General features: G+C 38.2%; 1 protein-coding gene across 1 annotated transcript in view; it reads right to left on the bottom strand.

Moving 5' to 3' along the window:
* Positions 1–14915: 14915 nt before the first annotated feature.
* The window catches only part of ctxnd1 (cortexin domain containing 1), a 32376-nt gene continuing 23362 nt past the window's right edge, over positions 14916–23929 (bottom strand). Inside the window, exon 2 of the mRNA XM_077228081.1 lies at positions 14916–16184. Within this exon, the coding sequence (XP_077084196.1) occupies positions 15951–16130 (180 nt within the window). The 5' untranslated portion in view covers positions 16131–16184 and the 3' untranslated portion in view covers positions 14916–15950. The remainder of the gene's footprint in view (positions 16185–23929) is intronic.

The following is a 23929-nucleotide window of genomic DNA, read 5'->3' as shown; positions in this document are numbered from 1 at the left end:
CTGTCTTAAGTCATGCTTTTATTTTGTAACATAATGTCCATAAAACACATGCATGTTGCTGAGCTAATGACTCAATGCAATAAAATGCATCTCACCACAAATACTGGGTAAAATACAAAAAGAAATTTTGTTTCTTTGTATTGGTTGAATAAATATATTGTATATAATCTATTATAACAAAATGTTATTGTTGTTGCGAACGCCATGACACATTAAATGCAACCTTAAAGTCTAGGATTCAACCAGCATTATTCTTGTTGGAGCTACAGGGCCTGGCTGTCAGAGACTCTCAAACAGGTACAGTGAAAAATGCTCCCAAACGGAGAGACTGACTGACAGGTCACTGCTTGAGCCCTTTGTCTTTGATTGTGGTTTTGAATAGGATCAGCACAGCATTAATGAGCCTTCTCAAGCTTTTGACTGAAGTGAATGTTTCTGTAATTACAGACGGAGCAGACCTGATGTATGTATCGATGAACAATGCTCTCTAGAACTCACACTGTCAAATATTACCTGGAATATTTTACAGTAAATAGTGGTTCTAGTTAAAGTAGGCATTCACTGTTATTTGCTATTGCTCATATTTCAGGTTAAACATCTTTTTTGACAGTAATATATTTTTGTACTATGATCTATTCCATGGTACTACCTTGTTTTTGTTTGTTTGTTTTGTTTCTTTGGACATGTACCATGCCCAGTGGCGGTCTTAACATAGAGGCATAAGTAGGCGGCTGCTTGGGGCCCCCTAACAGCGGTCGTAGTAGGGGGGCCCCAAACCAACCTAAAAAATATATATATATAGAAAAGAAAAAACATGAAAAAGCCTCTTAAAACGCGTCAAAAGCATAGTAAATGTTATTAATATTCTTAAGAAATACATTGAAATGTTGAAGTAGTAGTTAAAATGTCCAGTTCATGGTTATCTGTCCCTACACATAACACCCCTTACTTTCACAATGAAATGGACTAGTCCGTAACGTTGCGCGCCGAGGCGCGAAACGGCGAAAGATAAACACACAATGACAGGAGGACTGAGAAGTACACAACGACGAGTCTAAACGCGAAAATGAAACGAAGTTACCCAAGAGGCTCAAATAAAAGAAAAAAGACGCCGATATGTATTTGGCAACGCTGCCAAAAAATGACAAACTTTTTACGCCTTCTGTTAGGGATACATGCCGCTACAGCAGCTGCAGTTACTGTAGTGAAGTGACGCTAGGTGAGGATAACGTGTATAACGTTACATCCTACAGAAAGGCCAAAAGTAAATATGACATTTATTATGGGTTTATGTGATGAATGTTTTAAGTTCACGTAAATTAAAAGTTGTTATATATTTTTTGAAGCCTAATAAATGTTAATTTTTCGGCTTTCAATTACACTGTCATGTTGGATGGCCATAATTAATGTTTAAAATTAAATTTGGGGGTAATTTTTATCCAGACATCAATAGCTGTATTAGTATCAGTTCATTCATAAAGAGATGCCATTAAACAAGTAATTAAAATATACTGTCTTTATGTTGTCTCTGCATTCATTTGTAGATTAGCTGTGAAATTATTACATTATAAAATATATAAACTAATATAAACATATAAAAATGTTTGTTTGTAGAATGTTTGAAATGTCAATATCAAGTGCAATGCCAATTGGAACCTCCCTCACTCACTCATACAATGTCAATTATTCATCTTGGCAATATTTGCTATGTGTTGCTGTTTGGGATGTTTTGCTAGGTAGGCTATATGACTGTTTGTGGGGGTTTACCCTAACTACTTGTCTTGCTGGTTATATTGATATTGATTTGATCTTAAAAAAAAGAATAAACAGTGCTGGTTTTCCTGGCATTTTGGCAAAGACAGGTGTTATCTGAAACCGTATTCTCTGTTGGGTTCCATCATGACTATTAGTTTGTGAAGTGCTACACTTTGTGTGTTCTCTGCTTTCCATCTTCATTTTGGAGTAAAGAAATGTATGCAGGGTTTAAAGGGCAAGGTTTTTTTTCTCCTCTCCAATCTTTACTTCCCCGTAGATTAGCTTTCAGTCTGTACATTTCTTTTTTCATTCTGTTTTAAAGATGGGATGGGGGGGCCCCATACCTACCTTCGCTTTGGGGCCCCAATTTGCTAAATCCGCCACTGACCATGCCAATAACACACACACATATATATATATATATATATATATATATATATATATATATATATATATATATATATATATATATATATACGAAAGTGAGTACACCCCTCACATTTCGGCAAACATTTTAGTGGGACAATACTATACAAATTAAACTTGGATATATTTTAGAGTAGTCAATGTGCAATAACTTCACATACAGCCATCATTGTCAAAATATCTGGCAACAAAAGTGAGTACACCCTAAGTGATAATAGCTGTATGTCGTTGAACCATGCAAAGCCACATCCCATTCCTAATTTTCATGTTTTTGTCAGTTTGACAGGACCATACAAATTGTTCTTGTATTAGAGCAGTTACAATTTCAGCTTTGAGTACAATTCTCTCATAGTGACCACTGGATGTTCAACATGGCACCTCATGTCAAAGAACTCTTTAAGGATTTGAGGATTAGAATTGTTGCTCTCTACAAAGTTGACCTATAGGCTATAAGAAGATTGGTAACACCCTGAAACTAAGTTACAGTACAGTAGCCAATGGTCATACAGAGGTTTTCCAAGACGGGTTCCACTTGGAAAAGGCCTTGCAAGGGTCAATCAAAGAAGTTGAGTCCTCGTGCTGTGCGTCAGGTGCAGAAGCTGGCTTTAAAAAACAGACACATGAGTGCTGCCAGCATTGCTTTAGAGGTTGCAGAAGCAGATGGCCAGCTTGTTAGTGCTCAGACCATACACCCCACACTGCAACAAGTTGGTTTCCATGGCCGTCGTCCAGAAGGAAGCCTCTTCTGAAGCTGGTTCACAAGAAAGCCCGCAAACAGTTTGCTGAAAGCAACTTGCCCAAGAGCATGAATTACTGGAACCATGTCCAGTGGCCTGATGAGACTAAGATAAACTTATTTGGCTCAGATGGTGTCCAGCATGTGTGGCAACGCCCTGGTAAGGAGTACCAACAAAATTGTGTCTAGCCTACAGTCAAGCATGGTGGTGGTAGCATCATGGTCTGGGGCTGCATCAGTGCTGCTGGTACTGGGGAGCTGAGCTTCATTGAGGGAAACATGGATTCCAACATGTACTGCGACATTCTGAAGGCCAAACACACCGCCAAGATGACAACTGCCTTGCTGAGGAAGCTGAAGGTGAAGGTGATGGAGTGGCCAAGTACGTCTCCAGACCTGAACCCTATTTGAGCACCTGTGGGGCAGCTTCAAGCAGAAGGTGGAGAAGCACCATGTGTCTAACATCCATCTGTGATGTGATTATGGAGGAGTGGAAGAGGGTCTTAGCAACAACCTGTGCAGCTCTAGTGAATTCCATGGCCAGGAGGATTAAGGCATTGCTAGGTAACAATGGTGCTCACACAAAATATCGACACTTTGGATACAGTTTTGACATGTTCACTTATGGTGTACTCACTTTTGTTGCCAGCTATTTTGGCAATAATGACTGTGTAGGGTATGGACCAATCAGACACATACTAATTATTCATTATATACAAAGGTTTATGAAACTCCTCACACAGCCCAAATGAACAAACACAAGGGCAGAAACAGTGTCATGTTACAGGGCATGATAAGGAGATTTTACGACCTCCGAGGAATGTGGCCACATACTCAAGAGAGAGACTATGAAACAGAAACCTCTTTAAAACAGACTTTGCTGCATTAATCATAGACTAACTGATCTATAAATGAACATGCATAAAACTGTGAAAGAAACAGTGTAAATGGTTTACTGTCTCGTGTACTATTAGGTATATATTATGGTATGTATCCTGGTATACAACCAACTAACGATCAATGTAACCTCACCTGTATCATGCCTCCTACCTAATTAATCCTCATTTAATGACTCACACTTTGATGTACATCACCTTCTTCTAGAATGCAGTGTGGATGTGTTATAGCTATCTGAACATTAATGAAGGTATAATCATGCTAGGGACAAAGATCCGTAAATTAACTAAGAGCCACTTTCCCTCTCAGACATGTCACCTTTCTGATTGGTCGAGTTCAACCCTTAGGGGAGGATCTTTTCCAGGCCTTATTAGAGACAGTCCACATGTGACCTCCCTCTCTTAGTTCTTTCATCCAGCCGCAACACTGTTCTGGTGATACTGGGGAGCCCCCTCCCCCTCCACGGGGGCCCCAGGGCCGAGCAGGCCTCGATTCCAACCAGATATGGGCTCAGGCAGGAGAGAGATGACTCTCTCACAAAGAACCAAGGACAATTTCAAGAGTTTTGGAACAAAGACTCCAACCAACAACGACTCCAATCACCCATCCTTCCGACTTCCTCACTTCTCCTGGGTGCTCGGCGTGGCCTCAACAGAGTCCCAGGCCTTGCCCAAACCAGCCATGCGTTCCTGGAGAAAGAGAACGCTCAACCAACTTCCACTTGACACTGCCGGAACCATCAACAACTTCAATTTTCAACAACTTCAAGAATTGTTCCCATTACAAATGCAAGTATTCAATTCAATGAAATGTGAAAATGAAATTCTGATGGTTCTTCTCATAGACCCTCTTCCGGTTTCCAATTTCATCCTATCACTAACCTATTTATGTATTCATGTGTGTATGTTGTTTAGTTTATTTATATTCATATAAATATCTATATTTAGTTAATAAAACTTGTACATAATATGTATTTGGTTCTGTTTTGTTTGCAATACAAGTCACTTTACGATCACGGTTTTTGCTACTGGCTCAAAGTACTGTACAGGCGAAGAAATAATTATTCTTCTGTGGCCATGGAAGATACCCTTTTCTTAGAATAAATTAATAATCAAAAGAGTTCGTTGGAAGAACTGATTAATTGATTGTAATATTAATTCAGCCACATCAAGTTAATCCAATTAACTGACCCAAATATTTATAATTAATAATAACAAGATATTATTGATTATTAATATTTCCAAAAAGCTGAGTTCCTTACAACTGTATGTTGATTTATTTTCAGAGGACAGTAAATATGTACAGCTTTACAAGCAACACATTGACTCCTCTAAAATCTATCCAAGTTTCATTTCTATAGTATTGTCCCTTGAGAAGTTATACTAAAATGTTTGCTGAAATGTGAGGGGTGTACTCACTTTTGTGAGATACTGTATAGTAGTCAACATCTGAAGTGGATCAAAAAAGTTCATCAAAGTTGTCCTAAGACAAGAATGGGTATTGTTCAAAATTCATGTATAAGTTTGATGAAAGGTTTTGATCCACTTCAAATGTTAACTACTGTATATATATTTATCATTTACTAGTGAGCAGTGAGAAAATTCTCCTCCTTGTGCGCCAGCCTGTCCGAAGCCTAGGAAAGGCCCTACACGGCTGACATTTCTGACCGACATAGATGGGCTGAACAGAATCGACCAAAGCTGCCTTCCAAGGAAGTTCAAGGTATGGTGTTACCAGTTTACTCTGTATAAGCATCTGATGTGGCCTCTGAAACTGTGCGACATTACCTCAACAACAGTCCTGAAAATGGACATGAAGACAAACAGCTATATTGAGAAATGGCTTGATCTCTGGGAGGAACATCTTGGAACTTCCACTGAAATCCATCAGCCTGGGCTTCAAACAGGAGAATGTGAGGCTACTATTCGAGCTAAGAGATCCGCTTGTGAGAAACAACAAAGCCCAAATCCGCACAGCATGCAAGCCTAGTGTGACCCAGACAGTGGAACAGGCCACCAACCGGCTAAAGCATCTGGAAATTGTTGGGTTTTCACAGCCAGGAAGGACAGGTCTTGGATGGGGATCTGCACCCAAAATGTGGTCCAAAGCATCCACAAAGGAAAGCAAAGACCTGGTCATCACTGAAGTGTCAAAGATGGAGGAGGAGTGCTACATGTGTCTACACCATTAAGGCAGATGGACCACCTGGGACGTTATCAACAGCAACATCAATTGGGCTGGTATGTGGAAGATGCCCCAAGCAAGGTTAGCTTCCTCATAAGGGCCACGTATGTCGTCCTTCCCAGCCCCCAGAACCTACACTTGTGGTACGGATCGTAGGAGAACTGTCATCTCTGCTCCTCCCAGAATCCGAGCCGCCAGCACATCCTCTCTGGGTGCAAGGCAGCATTGATCCAGGGCCGCTACAGATGGTGCCATGACCAAGTCCTGAGCAAGTTTGCAGAAGTCCTGGAGATGCGCAGACTGGAGGCAAACGGGGCCCCTACAGCAACATCCCAGCAGCTGATTCACTTAGTCAGGCAAAGGAAAGTAGAGATCACCGAAACCCCATTACAGCCTGACATCGTCCTCTGTTCAACCCCTGTTAAGACAGTCATCATGGTTGAACTGACTGTCCCATGGGAGGAGGGGCTGGAGGCTGCCTTTGAGAGGAAGAAGGAGAGGTACACAGAGCTGGCAGCTGCAAGCTCTCAAGCTGGGTGGAGGGCTCTTACCTTCCCGGTTGAAATCAGCTGTAGAGGGTACATAGGAGCATCTACCCAGCGGCTCCTGAAGTCTTTGGGTACCACTGGCCTTGAACAAAAGAGGCACTCAGAGATCTGGCAGAGGAGGCAGCGTCAGGCAGCGATGCCCAGCAGGTAGGCATGCAAGTGCTGACAATATCTAAATACCATTTACTGCCATGTTTTTTCCTCCTGGATGTACCTGCACCACCGTACTTTATTTTCTCTCTTATATTTTTGACATATGCACTATGTTGTTACCATATCTTTTAGACTTTTTATTTATTTACCATATTTACCATTTTACAACACAGTTCTTTCTGGAAATGTACCTGCACCATCGTTTTACTTTTTTTTACACACATGTACTGTGGTGCTACAATGTTTACCATGACAGTACCATGTTTTTATTTATTTTGCACATGTACCATTTTATTCCCCATTTTTCTGGACATGTACTTGTACCATGGTACTACTTTTTTGACACATGTACCATAGTACAACCATGTATTTCGGATGTGTTTTTTTGTTTGTTTGTTTGTTTTTTCACAAGCTATTCAATGAATTATCTTTGATATTTTAAGTATTTATGGTATAGTATCTGATGCCATGGTATCACCACAGTAAGGACAGATGGCAGCGCTGCTCTGAACCACATTTAAACTGACAACTCAAACTGAAAAATTAATCATACGATGTGAAAAATGCTTACTATAAATAAATTGTTGTTACAGACCTAGAACTTTTCATTTAGGACTTCCTCTTCAGTGAATAATTTCTGTTGTGTTCTCAAGTCCTGTTAACAGATGGTGCTGAGCGTTTAGAGCCATGCTGCTGGAGATCACGAGGGCCCGCCTGTGAGTCATTGAGACATCAGAGGTCAGATGGTCTGTGATTCTGTGCTGGCATCCACGACTCTTTCAGCGTATGTGTGAATGTGTGTTGGTTTGGAAACAGAGATGGAGGGATCTTCGTTTCACTCTTACTGTGTGTCTCTAACCCTCTGTGATCAAACTTTTACCGATGTGTCTTGTCAGCCTCACAGATGCACTTTAGTGCTTTGACCTTTCACTTACTGAAGGAGAGGCAGGTGATAAATCTCTGAAAACAGTGTGTCCTGTATACTACCAATAAGACTGGTGCTGTGAGATGGCGTTTTTATTACTCAACAGCAGGTGAGTAAGGTATTTTATTGAATGAGTTCATCGTAAAGCATTTTCTATTGTGATTATGGTTGTTGTTGCGCTGTGCTGAAATTTATTTTTGAAGGAAGTACCTTGTCTATTAATGGGTATAGCTACAGTAACGTCTTCAGCTAGTCAGTTTGAGATCCTTTCCATCTAAACTGGTTATATCTCTTAACCCTATAGTGCATGTTTTATGATCAGTAGGATAACCTCGCTCGCTCTTTTTTTTTAGTTATGAGAAAGAATCATATTCATCTGCAAAGTCACGCAGACAAAGCGCAACCAAAATAATGTCCTTCCATAAAAAAATGCAGTTTTGTTTTTTAACCACTAGAGGACCAAAAGTTATATGTGCACCTTTAAAATAAAAAACTTATATGAAAAAAAAACAAAAGACTTTGCCTTGGGCAACTAACTGAAATATATCGGTTACTGAAATATATTAGTTTAAATATATTAAGTACCAAAAATAAAATAAATATTAAAGCTAAATAGAACAAAACCAAAACATCAAAAGCACATACAAAATTACTCAAACTTAAAGTAAAATGAACACGGGAAACGATCTCGTATGGTTTAATACTCTTTTGCGGTATATTACACAGCCTTCAAAGAAAGTGTTACCAAAACTTGTAATACTTTCATAGTGGGGTTGATTATTATGCTCTCTGTGTGTATGTGTGTGTGTGTGTGTGTGTGTGTGTGTGTGTGTGTGTGTGTGTGTGTGTGTGTGTGTGTGTGTGTGTGTGTGTGTGTGTGTGTGTGTGTGTGTGTGTGTGTGTGTGCGTGTGTGCGTGTGTGCGTGTGTGTGCATGCCTGCGTGTGTGCGTGTGTGCGTGCGTGTGTGTGTGTGAAATGCTTTGAAATGCCACCAATCAATTGGGCCCCCTGGATCAGAGTGTTATAAATGAAATCCACGAGAGGCGTATTTAATCAATGCAGAAGTACATTATAAATGCAAATGTACAGAACATGAATCATTTTCATTTCACACTGCACTTCAAAACATAATAACATCAGATTCCAAGCACACAAGTAGGCCTACGTTTAAAGATATACAAAGGGATATAACAGGTGCTAACAGCATAGCTACGCAGATACTTTTGAGACTTTGTTCCATTAAAATTTTAAGAAATTACCTTTATTATTATTATCATTGTTATCAGCATCATTATTATTATTATTATTAGTAGTAGTAGTATTTATTTATTATTATATTTCAAATGATTTTCTGTTGAACTTTTCATCAGCGAATCAAGCAGATAATCTGCATATTATAATTATTTATGAAGGGTCATGTGACACTGAAGAGGCGAGTAATGATGCTGAAAATGTATTCCTGACATCACAGGAATAAATTACATATTTAAAAAATATTCACATAAAATGGTTATTTAAAAATATGGTGTGCATAAGAGATTTCTTTCGAAAAATGGTACCTATCCTAATCTTTTGAATAATAGTGTACATCGGCCTCAACAGCAGCATATGATTACTGTTAGCATAATTCAGTTAGCTCTGCTGAGAGCTTTTACTCAGCTGCTGCCCCACATGAATCATGTCCCCATAGTTACTGTGCCTCTAAAGTTAATAGAAATATTGATTTGTGTGTGTTCTGTGGCAAGTGGAGCAGTGCTGTTGTGGTGTGTGTGTGTTTGTTTGTTTGGCTGAAAGTTCAGTTAGTAGCGCACAGCTAATCTCAAAGCTTTCAAACAATTGCCTGAACACTGATGTAAACACATTTACACTGATTGGAAATCAAATAATTCAAGTATTTATAGAATAAATGGTGACATACTGCACACTGTGCATGTTTTGGTAAGATGATCATTCCTACTATGCAGTACATTTTTATGTTCTTATCATATATTTAATTTCACTTTTTAAAGATGTTCTTTTATCACAATACCAGTTTAATATTTTTATATATTTCTGTCCTTTCTTCAAGCAACATGTTTTCTTAGGAATTATGTTTTAATGAAAAATCAATTTACCATTATGTAAATCCCTTTTTGTTAATTTATTGGTTGGTTGGTAAATATTTTCAAATACCAGGGGTTCATAGGATAAACAGAAAAAAAAAAGTTAAATAAACTCAGACTTAATATTTTTTTAGGTATTGTTGAACTTGAAATCTTTCAGAATTTCTTCAAAATATTCCCCCATATTTACATGTATGTATACTAAATTATAAAAATTCCAGATTAAAAAACAGATTAATATTATATATTATAATTATTAACAATGGATTTGCTGAATTCTATGATGTGTTTTGTAGTTATATTGTGTAACTTTGAAATATTCAATCTGTTAAATTATAAAAAAAAATATGTATGAAAATGGTTATAAAAATACAAAAATGGAAAACACAACTGGAACTGCCTCTCTGAAAATCACATTTGTCATATTTTTTATTTTTTTTTTATTTATTTATTTATTATTTAACTTTTTAAATAGATCCTCCTGGTCTTATTATGCAAAATCCATCAGTGTGTTAAAAAAACCCTGCAACTATGTTGACAATTTTAGGCTATATGAAAACCAGGTCTAATGCATTAGACACATTGCCTATGTTGAAGTACAGTGTACAGTGTACAGTTTTTTTCTTTTTTTTTTTTTTTTTTTTTTTCTTATAATTTGTAGTATTATGTTTCATGTTTCATGTTGTATTTGTATAGTCCACTGGAAGCCTCAGTACCAAAACAAATTCCTTGTGTGTGTGGCAATAAAGCTCTTTCTGATTCTGATTCTGATACAAGACCTCAAAACAACAATTATCTTCTCATTTGATTACTAAATGCTCCATTTAGTTTCATACTGGAAGTTGGACATTATTGTGAAAAAAAAGGTGACCAAAGATTGGGCTATTGATGAATATTTCTATTAGGCGAATATACTCTTAATGAAATAATTGTATTGAATGTAATTGAACCCTTGAAAGTGCTGCTTGATCATTTCAAAAACGTGTTTTTTTTTGCATCATTAACCACCTGTTCTAGGGCAGTAATAATGTCTTGTTGTATTTCAAATCTGGACTCCAGTTTTAAAACTGTCATGAATCGCCCCCCACCAAACCAAAAAAGAGAAAAACATAAAATGCAATTCTAACGTTGATAAGAGTTAAGTAACATGTTGGCCACACTGCCATGAAATTTATTTTTAGCATTTAAATGAATTGAACCGCAATTAAAAAGCTGAGGTATTCGCTTGATCGATCGCCCATATGGCTAAATAAATACGTTGAGAGGAAAGAAACTTGTGGTTCTTATGGACAACAAATGCTCTCACTGTCACTGTGCTGAATCATCGGGTCATTTTGTAGGCTACGAGATAAGGAGTTATGCGAGGGAAAAACATAAATCAGTTTTTAATGACAGAGATCATAACGCAGCACAAAAACAGAATTGATGTCACGCTCCTCAATGCTGCTGTATGTGTATTTACAGCATATACAATCTGTTACTGTAATGCTTTATTTTGTTATAAACTCAACATGAGAAAAGTAAAAAATCAACAACCAAAACTTCTGGTTGTCCAGATAAAACCTTCACAGATAAATGTCTTGAGGCGCTCTGCCGACGCACTTTGATTCGTTGTGTCAGTGAGGCTTCTATCAGTGGATGACATATAGTCAAACCAATCAGTTTCAAAATGGATTTTTTCAGTAACTCTGCTTCGTATTTAGTTCACCCAAAAATGAAGATTCTGTCACCATTTAATCACCCCTAAGTTGTTCTAAACCTTTATGAATTTCTTTCTTTTGCTGAACACAAAAGAAGATATTTTGAAGAATGTCAGTAACCAAACAGTTGTGGGGCACTATTGACTTCTATTTTATTTCCAAACTATGGAAATAAACGGTGCCCCGCAACTGTTTGGTTCATTCAAACTATCTTCTTTTGTGTTCAGCAGAAGAAAGTAATTTCCCTTTAACACAACACTGAGGTCGTATGCATATTTGACAGAAAAATGTATCGGTGAGTAAGTGAATTGTTCATTCTGCTTATCGAGTAGCCTATCTACTTATCGAGTCGAGCAGGGACGTGCACAGGAATTATGAGGGGCAGTTGCTCTGACCTGAAAAAAGGGCTTCCCCTACATTCAGTTTTGCTTCTTGCTCGTATTCAGTTCTGATGGTAGGCTACGGGCAACTACGCATGATTTGAGGTATGATTGCGTAAAGGGAACAGGAATTCCGGTAGGGAACAGAATCGACTGCTAAACCCAGGGCCGATCCTGAACTCCCCCTGGGGCCCTAAGCAAAAGGGGCCCTCTACCTGACCTGTGACGCCGTGAGCTATGTAAACCATTTGCCATTGCCACACAATCACACCTGACACTTCAGTGCTCCCAATACAATCCTCCCTCCTTTAAACAAAACAGTCAAAGAATAAGTACAACAATATAGAACAGAATGAGGTTCAAACAAACAATATTTATTGAATAGAGTATTTTCTATAGAATGTTAACATAACAAGTGAATATTAACGTAAACATAAATAAGAAGAAAATAATAAATTATAACCCTGAGCTTTGGCTTTTGGGATTAACTTTGGTTCTCTCTACAGCCTGGGTATTTTCGGCACCAGTATGATTTTTTTTATTTATTATTATGCATGTTGAAGCAATTCTTGATTTATGGTTATTATTTACCGAGGGATGTGCATCCATATTGACCAGTATGTCCAGCTAATCAACATTTTAAATTCAATATAGCCTATAAATCAATAGTCAATCAATGTCAAATTGTCAATACATTGCTTTCTATCTTGCATAATTAGTGCAGTTGTTTAGAGTTTTTAACTACACTGAGACTAGATAATCAGTTTCTTGTTTTATAAATGTGACTTTGATTGGGAGTGCCATCATTCACGTGCATGTATTGTACAGTATGTCTGGTCTCCACATATTTCTGCTTGAAAAATGCGAGTTTCATTTCGTGCACGCGCATATGAACTCACGATAACACACGCGACGCGGTTATGTTTTCCGAGCTGCAGTAAACAAACACCGTTGCACTTTGTCGTTTATCAAAAACAAACGTAATAATTTTTTTTATTTTACTCTCACTTTTGTCAGGCACAAAGTGATGCAAGAGATGCACTACCTGCCCAGCTAGGTTAGCAAGACCGAAAAACATCAAACTTTGCTGACATCAAACTTAGAGAGGAGAGAACACAAGTTTACCTGATTGTTGTTCCCGCAATTCACTCTCATGGGTTTTTTCTTCTTCCTCTTTTCGTGACCAGAAGGATAGTTTCGCTTCATTTTGTCATGGATGTTGTACACATTAACTGACACGCTATGACACGAGATGGAGGCGGGGCCTTAAGTAATTTGTGGGGTCTTACGCACCGGTCGCGTGCAGCGCTGCAGCCACGTAAACAGTTTGCCCTTCCCTTACTGACTTTCACGTTCGGTGCACGAATGGAAGTGAATGAGGCTTTGCGATTTAAAAAAAAATAAATAAAAAATGTATCTAGGCCTATGTGAAATTCTGCAGCCATTGTACGATTTTTTTTTTTTTTTCTCGGAAGGGCAACTTGAGTCGAGAAGGGCATATGGGCAGTTGCCCGGGCAACCTGAGGAACCCCCCTGTGCACGTCCCTGGAGTCGAGTATGCTTGGTTCAAGTAACGTTCTCGGTTTTAGGAGTTGTGCTCGTCTTACACTGATTCATTATGAGTGACTGAAATGTTACCCGGAGAGTTACGAATTCAGAAAAATATTTATTCAGATAACTAAATAAAAGATAGGTGCACTGTTGGTAAACGTTGGAGCGAGCACGCTATGAAGGAAGATAACATGTTAGAAAGGTAAAAGTTCTCAGACTAACTATGGCATCGACTGACATCATATCATGTGAGTAGGCTAATCTATGTAAGGGTTAATGCCCGACGAGGTGTCCATCATAGACATCAGGTTTTAATGGACGACGGCGAGGTGTGAACCGGCCGACGCGCACCGGAGGACGGTTGCCTCCGCCGAAGTCCATTAAAACCTGACAATGGACACCTCGGAGGGCATTTATATTTTAATTAGGCTAAATCTATTTTTTACAAATAATAACTAGCCTGACGGTTTATTTAGCAACCGGAGATATTTATAGTCCGCTCAGCTTGTAGAACCCTTCACGCTGTAACTTACTCTCCTCCTGCCTTGGTTGTCTGGACAGCTGAGTAAAACTCCCGCAGGGTCTCATTCAGAGCAGCAGCGGTGTAATTTTCAAAGCTGGGGTCCATTTCTTTTTGAACAATAAAGTCTCTGAGTGTATTTACTGCCCATTTCATATTTATTTTCCTGTTGATCTCATCTTTTTCGTCTTCTGTTTGATTCAATTCTCCCGGTGTTATCTCTTTGTGTCGTTTCTCCGTTTTATTTACATTTTTTCTTTCTTCAGCAGCATCCCAGTCGTCAAAGTTGTCATATTCTCCATAAATGTTAAAAGGAATAACGAAGTCGCTCATTGTTGTATTAGTAGGCTATGTAATATCTAACTAACGTTAGATGTTTGTTTTGATAGAGCAAATTGTTAACGGATACTTTGACTGCATGTTGCTATGGTTACTCACAGCTGTTGTAGGCGGCGCATTTATTTATTAATTTCGAATGGTAAACAGGCAGTTTCACCAGAACTACTTTAATAGGTGTCCTCTATCACTTTTTAACGGACACCCTGCAGCCAATCAGAATCGAGTATTCACCCAGACCATGGTATAATCATATTTATTCAATAGACCTATATTCATTGAGACTATAGACTATATAGATCTGGCTATATGAGACTATTTTGAATTAATCACTTTTCTTTGTATGACACATTGACATTACAGAATGGCTCTTTCGGTATTATTCTAAATGTTGTATAGGGTACGCATTCATTCCATGTGTCATTGAAGGTTCTCGGGAGTGCACATTAATGTCACATCCTTTGGATTATCCCGGTAAAAAACGTCACAAGTCCTTCACATAAAAATCAGTTTACAGGCTTTCATAGACAACCTAGGAAGTCGAGGAAGGCTTCGTTTAAGTTCATTGGCTGTTCATTGGCATTACAAAAAAAAGCAATGAATAAGCTTCATGAATCTGCTTACATGTAACCCCTTTAAGATTTCCAGTGAGAAAATTTGCAGTGTATTCACCAATGATTGCTGATGATTTACCAGAAATATTGGAATCAATATAATCTTTATTGTGGTTCAGAACAGACATGTAGCACAATTGCATTTTCTCATCAGACAGGACACATTGGCATTTTTTTTTTTGTGCCCATTAATGAAAGATACATTCATTACTTCATTTTTATGACTTCAGCTGAGGCACTTGACATCATGCAGTGCAGACTATAGCTCTCTGCAAATGCGTACACTTCATCAAAGACAACAAAATCAAACCATATCAGGGAATCAGACAGATGCTCTTGTAAAAACAACATTAAGATGAATGAAACAGTTTGTGGTGTTTTTCATCTTAAGTATTTTGCCCCAAGGCATTCAGTCAAGGTTTTGTCGTCTTGCAGAAATATAATCACATTTAAGACCAAAAACAATGTAAATGTGAATGCTTCATCAATGAATTGCAAGTATGCAGTTCCATTGTACAAACTGTACTTGTAGGGGTGATTACAAACTACTCAAGGGGGCGATAGAGTTAACTGCAAATGTGAATGTCTAAATAAACATGTTTACTGTTTACTAACTTTGCTCCACCATAAGTAAGAAAAGATTGACAGTAGAAGAAAGTTCATGTCTGCTATTGCACCCCTCGTGGCAATGCTAAGAATGCAGCTTTGTTTGCATACAAAATTTAGCTTGCGTAGCTAGAAGTGTGTTCAGGTGTGTATATCATTATGTAATATAAAAATACAAATTTGCTCCCATGTTTCTTATTATAAATTCAGGATGCATTGGTTGTGAGAACAGAGCATCAGGTTAGTGTGGTATAGAATTGTCTGATTTTGGTTTGTTTGGTCTGGTTCTCTGGCCTTGTGCGCTTTCGGTTTTGAGTGGTTTCATTGGGTGTCATTTCAGGATTCATGCCTTGTTTGATAAGAGTTACTTGCAAAGAATTAAATTCAGTTTCCATAAAGATGACTTCAGCTTAGGAAACTTTGTGATCCTTAAAGCAGAAGATGACTAGCAGCTTAATTATCCAATAGTAATCTTGTACTGGTTGAAAACATGGTGTTGGTCCAGACTCGTATCTGTTAATCGTCCAAGTGCTGCTCCTCCCAGGTGGACGTGGGAATGGCGCTGTAGGGGTCCATGATGACTTTGGCACAGCGGATGATCATTGCCACCAGCAGTAGACAGAGGAAGGCGATGCATGCCAGGGTCAGACCCTGGTCCACATCCACAAAAGCAGGGTCTGGTGTTGTCTCCTCCATCGCTTTGGTCTGTCCTCATCAGTCCAGGCCTCTGCTACCATCCTGATCACTTATCTGAGGGTGGGAAGATTGAGAGACAAGTAAATCTCTGCCTGCCAGAACTTCCAATAAAATGAGCTGGTTTAACCAATCTGCATAAAGGATTTTAGGTACCAGGGGATAAGTTTGCCTTTTTGGCACATTAACAGTAATTTCCAAAAAATGTCCATCAGTCTTGTCAATGGATAGAGCAGGTTAGAGCTTATTTGTGTACATTGTATTAAATATTATTAAATTGTATTGTTTATATATATTAAATTGCATTATATAAATTATACCTTATAATTATACTGTTTAGAAATCAAAAGTCTGGGGATTTTTTTTTACATTAATACTTATATTAAGCACAATGCACTAAATGTAAACACATTTACAGTGTTACTAAGAGGCACAACCGTTGATAATAATAACACCGATAATAATAAGAAATGTTTCTTGAGCAGCAAATCAGCATATTAGAATGATAAGTAATGATGGTTAAAATTCAACTAATAAATGACTTTATAAAATATTTATTAAAATAGAGAACAGTTAGCTTTGTCCAAGCTAGACAAAGACAATGGGAACATGAGGGCTAATTATACACATGGGCTAATCACTAAACAAGGAACACCTGAACACAATGAACCAATACAATGAAACAGAACTGAAGAACCGCATGACTAAACCAACCAATGAGAACAACACAACACATGAACCAAGGGAAGCACATGACAGAAAAAGTAATCACATGACAAACAGGAACCATAACTATGACTAAACTTCAAAATTAAAGACATGCAAGCAAGAATGAACAAAACCTAACGTGGAGCAGAGGCAGGCCGGGGTCGTGGAGCAGTGGCCAGCCTTGTCTATGGACTTTGGTACATATAGCCCCCCTATATGTACATCCCCCCCCCCCCCCCCCCCCCCCATGGCGGCCATGATGTGACGAGGCTCAGGCATGGCGGCCAAGTTGGCTTTTAGGACCCTTGTGTGGTGCCCATGGCGAGGCTCTGGCGTGGCATCCATGGCGTGATGGGACTCTGGTGTGGTGGGCACTGTGGGATTGCAGGGCGATGAACCACTGAACAGCAAAGCATAGTGGAAGCAAAGATGGAATTCAGCTAAAGAAAAATGGATTTTCCCTCCAGGCATCAGGGAACAAATGGGTTTGCTCAAACCCACTCAAAAATTTCTGAGTGCCACATCATTAAAGTCCACCATATAACAGAGTCCACAAAATTCAGTTAGCAGTCTAGTTTTCTGTAATAAAGTCCACTGAAAGCGAGCTTGATGAACCCTAAATTCAGTATTTATTTAACATACACGTGTACAAAATAAACAAAGACTTGACTAAGCATAACTTGACTTGACTTGACATGACATGACATAACACTCACCAGTGATACACGAACAAAGCTAGACCAAGACAATGAGAACATGAGGGCTAATTATACACATGGATATATGGATAGTGTATGTATATATATATATATATATATATATAGAGAGAGAGAGAGAGAGAGAGAGAGAGACCTTAAACACAACTTTATTTATAATTACACTGTATAGACATTCCTCATAAACATCTATTTTCTCAAAAAATGTACATAAATACACATATATACCCAATCAAAAACTCATACATTCTCAAAAACGTAGCAAATTATTGAATAAAATTTACAAATCCTCATTTAAACAATTCACAAAAACAGAAAATTCACAATTCACAAAAATCACAAAAACTCATACATTTAATACCAGCTCATTTTCGAGCCCGTTCTCATCCTTTGGCGGCATATGTGACGCCATATGACAAAACGGCGAAATACTACGCACATGGCACCCTTTAGCGTGAATATAACACGCGAACCCAAGGCGTCATAAAGTTGACTGGCATCCTTTAGCGTGAATATGAGACGCAGACCCTACCCCACACCTAAACCTACCCATCACAGTGCGTGTTATATTGACGATAAAGGGTGCCATGTGCGTAGTATTTCGCCGTTTTGTCATATGGCGTCACATATGACGCCAAAGGATGAGAATGCGTTGCATTTTCATAATCCACTGTGCACAAAAAATAATTCAAAGCCCAAATTTCAATAAATCTGTCCATAGTATTTATTAGTTTAAAATCTGAAAACTCTGCCTTGATTCTAGTTGCTATAAGAGCAACCGCAGGGCCTACTTCCCCCTCTCCTTTCAATGTCCATTTCGGTGTTGGCCATCTTTGCTCCTCCAACCACACATTTTTTTCTCCTGTCTGAATATTTTGGTCCAAAAATTAAAAACCTACCCCCAAATCTCTAACCCACCCATCTCAGATCTGAAACAATCCTCTTAACCTTAAACAATTTAAAAACAAATGATCTATTGACTCTTCAGTGCCACAAAAATGACATTCTTTCCCTACAGTGGGGTCAATGTTTGCCACGTCTGTTTGTAGCTACCGCCCAGTGAGCAACCCTCCATTGGAGATCCGCAGTGAGTTTCTCTATAGAAGGTGTGTACAGGGCCCCTAGGGGACGAGTCTGGCCCGAACAAATCTGACCACTTTGTCTCTTTGCAATCTTTGAGTATGTTGTAGTGAGACACTTTCACACAAATCTTATTGCCTTTTTAGAGACAGTGTCAAAACCTTCCAGCACAGGAGTCCTGAAATTTAGAAGAGAACCTTCCTCTGGCTCTTCATCCACCGCTGCTGAAATTTCCACTTGGGGAAAATGACTCCCTCTGTTCTGTTCAGGAACTTCATTTTCCTCTGAGCTTTGTCTGAAGACAGGTAATGCTGAAACAATTCCATCCATTGTTCTCTTTTAATCCTTGTAGACTTGATGCCTGTCTTGTTTCAGATTTCCTCTGGACTTTTCCAGTTTTCTCCAGTCTTTAATTAAGTCAGCAATTCTTGTACACCCCGCTCTTGCCATTACATTCTGAATGCTCCTGGGCTCCAGTGCCTGTGCTGGTATCAGCGGGTTATTAAAGAGAGGTTCATTCTCTGTCCAAAGTCCAAAATTTGAGAGAACCATCTTAACCTTACAAACTGAAGTCCATGCTCTCAAAACCGCTTTGTAGAATGGGGAAACATCCCTCAAGTCCAATTTGATCAAAAACAATTGCACATCATACTTGAAAACAATAATTTTCCTAAACACAGCATGTGCTGTATCACCCTAGCACGGTTCCGCATACAATAATCTCTATGCTGCTTGAAGTCGGAATGTTTTATTCACTAATAGAATTCAGAAGGAAGTCCATCAATGCCAGGAAGACCGACCATTAGAAAGTTTCCTTACTGCCTCTGATATTTCGTCCAATTGAATATCGGCATCAAGCCATTGTCTCTGATCATTGGTGAGCTTTGGCAAATCTCTTAGTAGGTTGTCCATGCAAGTAATTTCACAGTCTCTTGCTTTGAATAAATCAGCATAGAAGTTCTTTGCATGGTTTCTCATTTCTTTTGTATTAGTTGTTAAAGTCCCATCTGGTAGTTTCAAATGTAACATAAGTTTTCTTTCTCCTCCTTTTCGCTCCAAGTTAAAACAAATATGAGCTTGGAGCATCTATTTCTCGTATTGAAGGAAAACGGGCTCCTTTTGTTCTTTCATTGAACAGAGACGCCAAAACAGTTCCACTTCTTCGGTAATTCCTTCTTCAATATCAATTATTTCTCTCTCAAGTATTTAAATACTGTTCTTTACAAGTCTATTTGTGTGGGCTGTACAGTTCTGGTAAAACATTCTTATTTGTGCTTTTCCAATCTCCCACCATTGCACTAAATCTTCATAGTCACCTTTTTGTTCTTGCCACTTAGACCAAAATTACCCAAACTTTTCACAAAATATAGTCATGTAATAGATTCAAATTAAAATGCCAATAATAACTAGAACCCTGTGACTTTTTAAAACTCTTTTCAATCATGCACAAATGATGATCAGTGAAACCATTTGGAAAAAATATTAGCTTTTAAAACTCTATTAGAATTATTTTTACTTGCATAAAACCTATCCAACCTCGCAGCACTAATATGATCATGAGAGGCTTTAACCCATGTATATTGTTTCACTGTTGGGTGTTTCTCCCTCCATACATCAGATAAGTCGTATTTCCTCATAATACTGCTTACTTAATTAGCAGACTGGGGATACGGTTCTTCACCATTTCAGTCTAGTGTAAAATCTAAGGTACAATACCAGTCCAATACCAATAGCAAGAACCATATATGCATTATCAAAAAAATTTTACTCACTAGATAATTTTGTAAAAAAAAATTCTACCCTGTCTGCTCCATTATTTGGTGAGTAAACATTCATGAAAAGAAACGGAAACCCCATTAATATTTAGTGTCCCTATTTCTATGCTCTCCATAAAAAGAGAAAAAAGAGAAAGACAAACAATCAGAAGAGAACAGAAAGAAAAAAAAAACCCTTCGTGACTTAACCATGACGTATATTGTAACCATAACCCATTCTTTCCTTTTTCGTAATTTTGTCACAATTTTTTTCAGTCGAAGGGTGAATCCCATTTCTCTGTCTTACCCCTTCCCCTTCCCCTACCCCTTCGTCTTACCCCTAGCCCTTGTCCCTCGAAACCGAGTGGTAAGCGCTATGGGTAAAAACATACCCCTATGAAATGAGACACCACTTGGTTACGGTTACGTAATCATACATCGTCACTAGCTGGCTGCTACGTCACCAGAGGCGACAAGTGTTGATCTGTCTGCAAGTGTATGTCGATTGAGTGGGTTTTAGAGATGTTTTTGCAATTGTCTGCAACAAAACGCAGAAATCAAGGGAGAAGAAGAGGTCTACGACGCCTACAAATGCTGGTGGATCAGCTTATGGTATGTGTGGATTGGTTGCAAACAACGTGTTGCATTTAACATTAACCGAACTAACCAACACAGTAGCTGAGCTGGACACGCGTAAATTTCATGGACTTGTATTATATTGTAATATGAACCCAGTAAAGATCTATGTGTACAAGTAATATTTTGTAATGACTGTTGGCTATATGTTTTTTTTGTCCCGTACGTGATCTCCCTTGTCCCGTTTATTGAGTGCTACGCTGATCTAACCACTGACTGATACATCAGCAGTGCTGATCACAACACTTTAGAATGATCAACGACACCTATTATCATCAATAATAATATAAATCTCTCTTTTGGGACAAATCATTGTTTGATTTGCAAACTGCAGCTTCAAAAAACGCTTCAAGCGGGATTATTGATTATTGAATCCAACATCCAGCCACACAAGAAAACATGCAACCTACCTGAGGAAATAATATGCTGATTTTGCTGCTCAATAAACTTTACTGATTATTATCAATGTAGAAAACATGGATTCTCCAGGATTCTTTGATGATTAGAAAGTTTTAGAGTTTTCTAAAACGGGAAGCTTTTATAACATATATATATACTGTCACTTTTGATCAATTGAATGCATCCTTGCTGAATAAAAAGTCCAGTAGGCTATTACTTTTCTTAATTTCTTTCAAAAAAAAAATTCTTACTGACCCCAAACTTTTGAACAGTAATGTATAATGTTACAAAAGCTTTCTATTTCAGATAAATGCTGTTCTTTTGAACGATGGTTTGTGTGTAATGTGACATTTTTTTGTATGACATTAGTACAATTCTTTTTAGAATTAATTGTACACAAATAGGTTAAGCAAAACAATGTGTTTATGTCTGAGAACCCACACATACTTAACTGCAGACACTGAAATGACATAGGCTACACTGTGAGGTAGCCTACTATTTTGAGTGTAAACAGTTTAAAGTAGTTTGAAGGGGCAATTTTTTTCCAACTCAGCCCATTAATGGTGTGAAATGGTTTTCTTTTCCAAACTGGTGGTCCAGTGAGATACTGTGCGATAAACCCAAACATGCCTATACTGCGCATGTGGTTCGATGTTGTCGAGACTGAGCTGAGACAGGATTTCCGCCTCAGTAAAACAGCGATGCACAGCTTAGGCTACAGAGGCTTTTGCAAAGGGCGCAGGACCATGGCTGAGAAGTAATGTCAGACATTTCTGAAAGACTATCATCACCCATCTCCTCCATTTTATCATCCCTATCAGCAACCTCAACAGCACCTTTATGATCATTCCTGTATCCAGTTTCATCTTCACATTGAGAAACATTCACCTCCGTTTCCTCAACTCTCTCACCAGTACCACAATTTTTACATTTGTTTCTTCACAGCTTAACGTTACATCCTGATTTATCAACACAATCTCATTAAAGTGCGTATCTATACCACGATGTTATTTCTCGTGCCATTTATACGCCCAAAATGTTTGTTTTTTTGCGTGCATATGCTACGCACTGAAAACCCCTTGGTTAGGATTAGGGGGTGGGGAGTTTGTGCGTTTTACACGCCATAAAGTGCGTATATATGCACGTGGAAACTGCGTAGGCTATCATATACACGCAAAAAAGTTTAATCTAAATTCCTTCCTACACTGTCCTTCTCACGAATCTCACCATCATTCTGTTTTGACCCACTTGGCCCAGCCATTTCATTTGACCCACTCGGTCCTGCTATTTAATTGTCCAACTCGTTATTTTCAGTGTTCCTTTTACGAGGGCACGCATTTTTTTGTGTCCTATTTCACCGCATTCAAAACATTTTAAACTCCCAGTACTTGCATAAAGCATGTAGGACTTGCCTTCATACAGGACTTAAAGGGAAATGCCAAGAGCCGTTGAATCTAAAAACATAAACACTTGACGTCTAAAAGACGTGACATGTTTCAGTGACTCGTTTTTAAATCCTAGTGGAACCGTTTAATTCCACTGGCTATTTTCCCAAATCTCAACAATTCCTTTTCTATAGCCCTATTCTCACTGGATTAGTATTATCTGGGAACCTCGTGTGATTTAGAAATGACCCCTTCACATCTGAATTTCGTGTGGCACATTCGCACGGGATAAGCGAAGCCTGTGATTTTACTCGAATTTACTGACTTATCTCCCGGATATGATGTCAATAGGCTATTGCTTGGAAATGTGTATGTATGATTTGATCAAACAGACAGTAAACAGTAATAGTATGAAATATTATTACAATTTAACAGAACTGTTCTCTATTTTAATAAGTATTTTATCAAATAATTTCAGCAGTTTGACTGTTTTAAATTTGACTGCATTATGCACACATCTAAAGACTATTCTCTTTGCTTTGCATCACTTTTCATGTTACTTTCTACTTGTTTTTTTCTTCCTTTCATCATGTTCTATTCTCTATTAAACAAATAACTGTAAATGTTTATTTGTCATCTGCTGTTGTACCATAATGCGATTTATAGTTTGTAATCATGCAGTGTGCTGCATTTTTCAGCAGTTTAACATGAATCATAGATGAGATCATTAAACGGGTATTATGAATGTGATGTTCAGCCATAATAGTGCCATATTAGTAATTCAAAAGAAGTGCATGCATAGTGATGAAAATGTTTTGCATGATAAGAGTGCACACAAAACACGCATTAGTCCCCTTTGTTAGAGTCACGTTTAGTTCAGTACAGATGGCTGATGTAACTGATGATTACTCACTAAACATTAATTCAGATTCATCATTGAGCGAAGATGCCAAGTACAATTTTATAATGATTTTATTTCCTCTCATTTATGTCTAGATATGAAGACAGGAGTATAATCGATTCCTTTTCTATTAGTTGCGGGTTGTATAAGTCAATTTCACTGTCTGCACACAAAAAGGAAATAAGTACTGTTGCTAATGCATTTCTTAGAAGCATTGATTGTC

The sequence above is a fragment of the Siphateles boraxobius genome, unplaced genomic scaffold (genome assembly GCF_051911475.1).
Source record: "Siphateles boraxobius isolate OS27281-9 unplaced genomic scaffold, OSU_SipBor_1 130, whole genome shotgun sequence".
Classification (NCBI taxonomy): domain Eukaryota; kingdom Metazoa; phylum Chordata; class Actinopteri; order Cypriniformes; family Leuciscidae; genus Siphateles; species Siphateles boraxobius.
Note: the sequence above shows the minus strand (reverse complement) of the source record. Positions and strands in the feature narration are given on the sequence as shown.